At 38.0% G+C, this 8,416-nt stretch overlaps 3 protein-coding genes across 4 annotated transcripts; 2 read left to right on the plus strand and 1 right to left on the minus strand.

Annotated features, from left to right (window-relative positions):
- Positions 1-2,393, plus strand: LOC106406728 (receptor-like protein CLAVATA2). Its single transcript, XM_013847451.3, has one exon. The coding sequence runs from the start codon at positions 34-36 to the stop codon at positions 2,245-2,247; it is 2,214 nt and encodes a 737-aa protein (XP_013702905.2). The 5' UTR covers positions 1-33; the 3' UTR covers positions 2,248-2,393.
- Positions 2,394-4,699: 2,306 nt separating this feature from the next.
- LOC106406729 (protein TRIGALACTOSYLDIACYLGLYCEROL 3, chloroplastic) lies at positions 4,700-6,993 on the plus strand. Its single transcript, XM_013847452.3, has 10 exons — positions 4,700-5,029; positions 5,120-5,242; positions 5,348-5,443; positions 5,533-5,610; positions 5,687-5,748; positions 5,835-5,910; positions 6,002-6,109; positions 6,205-6,383; positions 6,476-6,560; positions 6,680-6,993. Exons 1-10 carry the CDS (start codon positions 4,886-4,888, stop codon positions 6,716-6,718), a joined length of 990 nt encoding a protein of 329 aa, XP_013702906.2. The 5' UTR covers positions 4,700-4,885; the 3' UTR covers positions 6,719-6,993.
- Positions 6,994-7,102: 109 nt separating this feature from the next.
- Positions 7,103-8,069, minus strand: LOC106406730 (ycf20-like protein). Of its 2 annotated transcripts, none has more exons than XM_013847454.3 (2): positions 7,765-8,069; positions 7,103-7,700 (listed from the first exon to the last, which is right to left on the minus strand). In XM_013847454.3, the coding sequence occupies exons 1-2, from the start codon at positions 7,881-7,883 to the stop codon at positions 7,241-7,243; spliced, it is 579 nt and encodes a 192-aa protein (XP_013702908.2). In that variant the 5' UTR covers positions 7,884-8,069; the 3' UTR covers positions 7,103-7,240. The 2 variants fall into 2 exon arrangements, with proteins under 2 accessions (XP_013702908.2, XP_013702907.2); XM_013847453.3 differs by having other exon boundaries at positions 7,103-7,703.
- Between the last annotated feature and the right edge of the window lie 347 nt (positions 8,070-8,416).

Here is an 8,416-nt window from a genome sequence, read left to right on the forward strand (position 1 = left end):
GTCTGAACTAAAACAAAAGCAGCGAAAAAGAGAATGTTGGGGTCTGTCTTTATCTCCCACTTCAAGGTCGCGTTGCTTCACTCTCCATTTGCAGAGAACGCTATGGTGAAGACTGCATATCTTACCCTCTTCTTCTTCCTCTTCTCTCCTTCCTTGCTTCTAGCTCAATCACAGCCTCCAGAGATTGACCCACAAGACAAAGCCTCGCTATTGATACTCCGCGTTTCGATTCACGACCCCAATCGAAGCTTATCGACATGGTACGGCTCATCATGTTCCAACTGGACAGGTCTAGCTTGTCAGAATCCGACCGGTAAAGTCATCTCCCTCACTATACCCGCTTCGAATTTGTCCGGCCAGATTCACCCGTCTCTCTGTAAGCTCACTTCACTTCAAATCTTGGACCTTTCCGGAAACAATTTCTCCGGAAACATCCCCGCTTGCTTCGGCGCGCTGCGTGATCTCAGAACACTCAATCTTAGCCGGAACGGTTTGGTTGGTTCGGTTCCCGGAACGTTCGTTAACCTTAAGGAGCTTAGAGAATTAGTTCTAAGCGAGAATAGAGGTTTAAGAGGATCGGTTCCTCTCTGGTTTGGTGGTTTGATGAATCTCGAGAGGATTGATTTAAGCTTCTGTTCCTTTCTTGGAGAGATACCTGAAACCTTGCTTTATTTGAAATCTCTAAAGTTTTTGAATCTTGAGAGCAATAACATGACCGGTACACTTAGAGACTTCCAACAGCCGTTGGTTGTTCTCAACCTTGGTTCGAATCGGTTATCCGGTACGCTGCCTTGTTTCTACGCCTCTCGTCCATCTCTAAGTGTTCTGAATCTAGCTGACAACTCTCTGGTTGGTGGACTACCTTCTTGTTTGGGTTCTTTATCAGAGCTGACTCATCTCAATCTCTCCTTCAATGCCTTGAGCTACGAGATATCTCCAAGGCTTATCTTCTCCGAGAAGCTCGTGATGCTTGACTTGAGCCACAACGGGTTCTCTGGTCGTCTCCCTAGCAGGATCTCCCAAACGACTGACAAACTCGGTCTGATTCTTCTTGATTTATCTTACAACAGGTTCTCTGGTGGTATACCCTTGAGGATCACCGAGTTAACCAGCTTACAAGCATTGCGTCTCTCTCACAATCTTCTAACGGGAGATATCCCTGCGCGAATCGGGAACCTGACTTATCTCCAAGTCATTGATCTTTCCCACAACGCGCTGACCGGACCAATCCCTCTCAACATCGTTGGCTGCTTTCAGTTGCTAGCTCTGATCATCAGCAACAACAACCTCTCCGGCGAAATCCAGCCGGAGCTCGACGCGTTGGACAGCCTGAAGATACTTGACATAAGCAGCAACAGGATCTCTGGCGAGATCCCGCTGACTCTAGCCGGCCTGAAGTCGCTAGAGATTGTGGACATAAGCTCCAACAACCTCTCGGGAAGCCTTAACGAGGCCATTACCAAATGGTCCAACCTCAAGTACCTCTCTCTCGCAAGGAACAAGTTCAGCGGGACGCTTCCTTCTTGGCTGTTCAAGTTCGACAAGATCCAAATGATGGACTACTCCAGCAACAGGTTCTCCTGGTTCATCCCTGACGATAACTTGAACAGCACACGCTTCAAGGATTTTCGGACCGCTGGATCTTCAGTGCCACCAGGGAAAGTGGAGATCAAGATATCAGCAAATGTGGTTGCTAAAGAGGAACTAGCCTTCAGCTACGATCTCTTGTCAATGGTTGGGATCGATCTTTCGGACAATCTGTTACACGGAGAAATACCTGAAGCTTTGTTCAGACAGAAGAACATCGAGTACTTGAACTTGTCGTACAACTTCCTCGAAGGCCAGCTTCCACGTTTAGAGAAGCTGCCGAGGCTAAAGGCCTTAGATCTTTCACACAACTCTCTCTCAGGTCAAGTCACTGGAAATGTCTCAACTCCTCCAGGACTGACTCTTCTGAATCTGTCTCACAACTGTTTCTCTGGAATCGTTACTGAGAAAGAAGGGCTTGGAAAGTTTCCAGGGGCTTTGGTTGGGAACCCGGAACTTTGTGTGGAATCTTCAGGGAACAAGTGTGATCCTGCAAACATTGATGCATCACAAGAGGAGATATATCAAAACGAGTTGGTGGAAGGACCGATATCGATTTGGATATTCTGCTTAAGCGCGTTTATTAGCTTTGATTTTGGAGTGTTGGGTATCTTCTGCTCATCTCGTGCTCGGAGTTATATTCTCCAGACCAAAGGTTAAACACTTAGTCATGGGCAAAGGGCAAAGGGCAAAGAGAAGACTGATTTGGTGTATATTCAGTTTCTAAAAAAACATTGTCTGAGATGTAAAAGTAGAAATGCTTGTTTTGTTACTAAAGTATTAGTCCTATGCTTAATTGCTTATTATCTCAAATGTTTGTTTGTGTATATCTCTTAACCAGTTTACGACTTTACGTTGACGCATGAACCAGAGACCTTTTCGTTCATGGCAGAATGTTGTACTCATTGTTGACAGATTTAATTTAGTGAAACTGTAAAAGTAAAGCCATCTACATTTATTACCTAACCTCTCCTTCCGATATGAAGAATTAAAAATATGTACGACAATGGAAACAATGCCATTGATCCATCCCCACATCTAAGAGTGTAAGAGCCATTTCAGGAGTATTTCACATTATTATAGGACAAATGTTGATATGCTCAAATTAACCCTAATAAGTAATTATGCAATTTCAAAGATATAATGTACTATTCAGGAATCGTATCAAAATAGACTCATGTCACTGAATAGATTTCTATTTCGAATTAAGCTAAACAAGCAAATAGAAATAAGTAAACATAAACATATGGAGAAAAGCTAGACTTAGAGAAATCTATAAGTAATTCAGAATTGTAAACAAATAGATGCTAAGGGTTCATGAAATACAGTTTTAGAACTCAAAGCACTACAATCAAATCAATCAACTTTTGTTGCAGATATAATTTTTGTCTAGATTCTAGAATTCAATCAGTTCAGACAAGCATTAAGATCAGGTTTATAAAGTTCACTAAATCCCATTTAGCTCATTTAAAATTAGTTATTTAGCTCATTTAAAATTAGTTCAGGCAATAAATAATATTTTCGTATCTACCCGTTATCATAAGATCTAGATTTTAGGTTGTCAACCCAAATCTAGCTTTAAGAACAAGTGAATAATATAAGATAACCCAAATCATTCAATCTAATAATTTATCAATCCTTTGAAGAACTATAAATCTAATATGTGATTTACTCAGACATAATCAATAAAACACAAATCATAATCTAAATAAATTACATAAATAAATATAATAAATAGATAAAGGAGTTTGATGTTGTCGGTTTTTCTTTGCTTCCGTACAAATTAGGGTTATGATGTCTTTATGCTTGGAGTTTGACACTTGATTTAGCAAACTTTCTTTTAGGGGTAATGGGTGCAGCGATTGCTTGCTGATTGTTTTTTCTGCCATGTGTTCAGAGAGTTTCAGTCGGCAAGACTTTGTCTTCGTGGTGTTTGGTGACTTATGTCTAAGGGAAAGTGGACATTTATGAGTGTGTCGTATCCGTGGTCCGAAGGTTGTGTGGATAGAGTAGCGGTTTTTCTTGTCGGGTTATGAAATCTCCTATGTTCTTTGTTTTTGGGCATTATTGTTTGGTAGGCGTAGGCAGCAGTGATGAGTCGTGGTATGGATAAGAAGTGGAAATTGTCGTGTGGCTGGCCATAGGGGGGGAGGGGGGTGATTGGTGGGCTTTATCTCCCTACTTTAGCTTTATTTATTTTTAAATCACTAAATTTTATCAATCAAGTTGTAGCTTTACTTTTAAAAATTAAAGTCTACATCAAGTTTTTATTTAGTTTTACCAATCATGCTTTAGCTTTATTTTTAAAGCTACAGCAAAAAAAAATAAAGCAAAACTTTTTCTTATGTATTTTAGACAAAAATACTACATCATCTTTTTATAGGCTGTAGAATCTGTAAAATAAAAAAAATATCTATAATATCAAATAAATTATATAATCATAATAAAAACTTTTATAAATATTTTAATTTTGATTTTGAGTGTTTTTAATAATTAAGATATTTAAATAATATAAATATTATTTACATATCACATTTTAAATTACAATAAATTTTGATAATTTATAAAAATATATTAATATAAATTATTTTAATTCATATAAAATAATAATTTTATATATACAACACATATTTCATATATTTTATTTTAAAATATCTACAGCATATAATTTACAGTTACAACAAATTTAACTACAACAAAAGTCTCTGCATAAAAAAGTCTACAGTAACAACTTTATAGCTACAACCCATTTATCTACAGCTAAACATCTACACAGCTAAATTTTTAAAGCCACATTCGAACCAATCATCACCATTTATATCTCGATCATTGGCATGTACTCAGTTTTAAAGTTTGCTAAGTTAGTTTGTTTAATGCTCATGTGTACTACTTGTTAATTGTATATCTGGAGTTAGTGGCGATTTTAGTTCTTATGGTTTGTTTCTGTAAGTTGTTCCAATGTGGATTCTAGGTACCACCTTTTTGTGGGCTCTTAATTCCTATAGAGTTTTGTGGTGATGCTGCTAACTTATGTAGTAGTAAAATTAAAATTTGTATTTCACTTTCGAATGAGTTTCATCACTTATTAACCAAAACCCATTCTCTCTACTTTTCTCTTTATCATTTTCAATAAATTTATTTTATTTAGTTTTTGGTATTTTCACCAATTCTGCTTTCGATGTAAGTTGAAAAAACTATATTCCCAGCAAAGCCCACACCTTTGATTCATCTGTGTCAATTTCTCCAAAACGGTGGTGCATCTTCGATCCCATTCTTCAAGATCTCAAAACCCAGAATCATGCTTTCTTTTTCCTCTTCTTCCTTGCTTCGTACAAGTTTACACTTCCATGCTTCTTCCCACCAACCCGTCCCTATGTCTAGAACAAGTATTAGCCCGTTCCGTCGGAAACTCTTTTGCTGTTCCACCGCCACCAAATTCGATGTAATTTCTCAAAGTTTCTGCCTTTTATCTGCAATCAAATCTTATGCAATTGTAGTTGTTGTCTAATAGTTTTTTTTTTGATATCTGCAGAGTGTATCAAAGTCAGGAGGAGGTTTGCGTGAACCTGAGAACGATTCTGATGTTCTTATAGAATGTCGAGATGTCTACAAATCATTTGGGGATAAACATATCTTGAAAGGTGTTTCCTTTAAGGTAATGCTGTTCATGTTTTGTTAAAGGATATTTCTACCTTTAGACAAGATTTTAGGATTGTTCAAAACACATTCTAAACTGTTTTTTTTTTTTTGGGTAATGTAGATTAGACATGGGGAAGCTGTTGGGGTGATTGGTCCTTCTGGGACTGGAAAATCAACCATTTTAAAGATCATGGCTGGTCTTCTTGCTCCAGACAAGGTCTGACAAGTCTTTCCTTTTTTTTTCTCTCTCTCTCTCTAGTTAGATGATGGTATCCTTTTAGGTTATGGGTTGTCTCTAATGATCAGGGAGAGGTTTATATACGAGGGAAAAAGCGAGCTGGTTTGATAAGTGATGAGGAGATATCAGGGCTTCGTATTGGCCTTGTAAGTGCTCTTCCTCATGACTCGTGCATTTTTTATGGTTTGGAGTTTTGTGTATCTAATGGGTTTTGTTTTACAGGTTTTTCAGAGTGCAGCTCTCTTTGATTCTCTTACAGTTCGTGAAAATGTTGGTTTTCTACTGTAAGTTGTTATACATCACCACTCATTGTCTCTAGCCAGAAAGTCTTTTTATTGATTTAACCTTTCCATGTTATAACTAATTTCAGCTATGAGAATTCAAAAATGTCGGAGAATCAAATATCTGAGCTTGTGACACAGACCTTGGCAGCTGTTGGTTTGAAGGTACCCTAATTTATCACATCAGTTATGAAAGATTTGCTTCACCTAGAAACATCTTGTTCCTTATGATTTTATTCTTTTCTAATAAGATCAGGGTGTTGAGAATCGACTGCCTTCTGAGCTATCTGGTGGGATGAAGAAAAGGGTTGCTTTAGCTCGTTCACTTATTTTCGATACAACAAAGGAGGTCATAGAGCCAGAGGTAACCCAAAGATTCATGCTAGCTCCTGCATTTTGTATAGTTCTTGATAAAAGTGTATGTAACTCTATCATGCACTGCTTTTCTCTTCTTCTTAGGTGCTCTTGTACGATGAGCCAACAGCTGGACTTGATCCCATTGCATCAACTGTAGTTGAAGATCTTATACGATCTGTTCACTTGACGGGGGAGGAGGATTCACTTGGGAAACCTGGGAAGATCGCCTCTTATTTGGTTGTTACCCATCAACATAGCACCATTCAAAGAGCTGTAGACAGGTCCTGATTATATAGTCCACATTCTTGAAATACATAACATGATATGGTTTTTTTCTTTCATCCCTTGAGAAGTTTGGGTTTCTTCTATTCAGGTTATTGTTTCTGTATGAAGGAAAAATCGTCTGGCAAGGAATGACTCATGAATTTACAACCTCAACAAATCCAATAGTTCAACAGGTCCTTTTTCTCTTACATCTTCACTTCTAATTTCAAACAAAATTGTATGTCAAAAGACAGGGAAGTACTTCAATTGAAGTTTTGAGTGTCATTCATCTTTTTGTTGTGGTATCTCTCAGTTTGCTACAGGCAGCCTTGACGGACCAATTAGATACTAAGGGACACAAACCAAGAAGTGGCGGCGGTACATTGTCTAGTTCATGGCAACACTGAGTTGAGTTGTGTGAAGAGTCCTCTTGCTCCTATTAAGATTCTAAAGAAACTAGATTCTTTATTTCTTCCAAAACAAACCTTTTAAGCCTACTTGTAAACACTATTTTATCTTAGTAGAGCATAGATCAGGAAAGGATTGTAAGCTGAGGTTTCTTGTTTTAAGTAACAGTATAATCATATATGAGAATTGGGTTTTAAGGTGGCAAACATATGCCTCAAATTAAGTTGTGTATGCCTCCTCTAACTCTCAGTAAGATTCTAAAGAAACTGTCTAGAGCAAAGCAATTGATTCACAAGCGTTCTGAAACAAAGTTTAATGCAGACGTTAGTGCAAAGAAAAGGACTTGCATTCTCAGACAAAACTGAAACTCTAGTTGCAACTGATACACTTGTGACTCTAATCAAAGGTTCTCTATATATCTATATTCATACAGTAGAAGAAAAGAAAGAAAAGACTTTAAATTTTTTCAGCTACCCAACTTGAAAGCATCAACAAAGAGACCCAAACAAACACCAGCTTTCCAGAAATTCATAAAGACAACAAAAGACTGAAACTTCTTCCCAGAAGAAGAGGCAGATGTCTCCTTCTTCTTCTTCTTATACATAAGCATACCGATTCCTTCAATGGCAGCCACGACGATACCCGCAACCAGCACGTCCCAATCACCGGTTTGGCCAAGAATCGTGGCCAATGCATTAGCAGTGTAGAAACCAAGAAGCAGTAGAAATATCTTCATGGGAAAGTTTTGTCTCGCGGAGTTTATCTTCACAAGCAGCTGTTTGCCTAACGCAGCCGCGATTCTGCCTAATCTAGTGCTACCTAGACCTGTTCTGTCCCCTCCGTTGTCTCCAGGACCAGGAGGAGGAACTGAAGAGCCCGTGTCTAACGCAAACGCTACTCTCTGATTCGGTCTTCGAATCTGAAAACTGTTGAGAGAGAATGTTTCAGTGCCAAAAAGCAAAATTAAGAGATTCCCCTAAAAGTGGGTACCTTTTGATGGGATTGATCCTTGTGTGGAAGTGGAACACATTTATCATAAAGGGTCGACCTTTATCAATTTCGATGATTGATGGTGTTAAGATGCGTGAAGCTTGAATTTGAGATGCCATCAGAAGGAGAAGTGGGTTTGTGAGATTTAGGGTTGTTTTCAGCGAGTGACGGACGATAAGAAAGTTGGGTTTAAGACGAAAATGCTAGAAGCCTTGCTTGGAGACAAGGATGGAGATTTTTTAAAATTCTTCTTCTATTCGTCTTACCATTTTTTGGCATGGGGACAACAAGGAATTAGAGAAAGGATAGTTAAGACGTCAAAGCATGAATTTTGGTAACATAACAAGTTTATAACAGGTTTACAGAAATTTGGGTCCTTCAAATCCATTTTGAGATGGGCAGAATAGCTATTTTTCCACGAAAATTATGATATAATGTCAAATCTTTCCGAAACTATTGTTAATATTTTATAGCTATTTTTCTTCGAATTCATAGTTCGAGACCTATTTCTCCACATTGATCAAATTAGACAGTTATATCGATTTATTGTTTTATCTGAGACTAAACTGAATTTACGACCATAAGTAAGACCCGACCAAAAGTAACACCCGAGCAAAAACAAAAATCAACCCGACCCTTACATATGTTCCTA

Source organism: Brassica napus, chromosome A2, assembly GCF_020379485.1.
Source record: "Brassica napus cultivar Da-Ae chromosome A2, Da-Ae, whole genome shotgun sequence".
NCBI classification, from domain to species: Eukaryota; Viridiplantae; Streptophyta; class Magnoliopsida; order Brassicales; family Brassicaceae; genus Brassica; species Brassica napus.

Coding starts and splice junctions, on each gene's coding strand:
- LOC106406728 (XM_013847451.3), top strand. CDS start 34: ATGTTGGGGTCTGTCTTTATCTCCCACTTCAAGGTCGCGTTGCTTCAC.
- LOC106406729 (XM_013847452.3), top strand. CDS start 4,886: ATGCTTTCTTTTTCCTCTTCTTCCTTGCTTCGTACAAGTTTACACTTC. Junction 5,444..5,532: donor GTCTTCTTGCTCCAGACAAG/GTCTGACAAGTC, acceptor TCTAATGATCAG/GGAGAGGTTTATATACGAGG. Junction 5,911..6,001: donor TGGCAGCTGTTGGTTTGAAG/GTACCCTAATTT, acceptor TAATAAGATCAG/GGTGTTGAGAATCGACTGCC.
- LOC106406730 (XM_013847453.3), bottom strand. CDS start 7,883: ATGGCATCTCAAATTCAAGCTTCACGCATCTTAACACCATCAATCATC. Junction 7,704..7,764: donor AGGATCAATCCCATCAAAAG/GTACCCACTTTT, acceptor ATTCTCTCTCAA/CAGTTTTCAGATTCGAAGAC.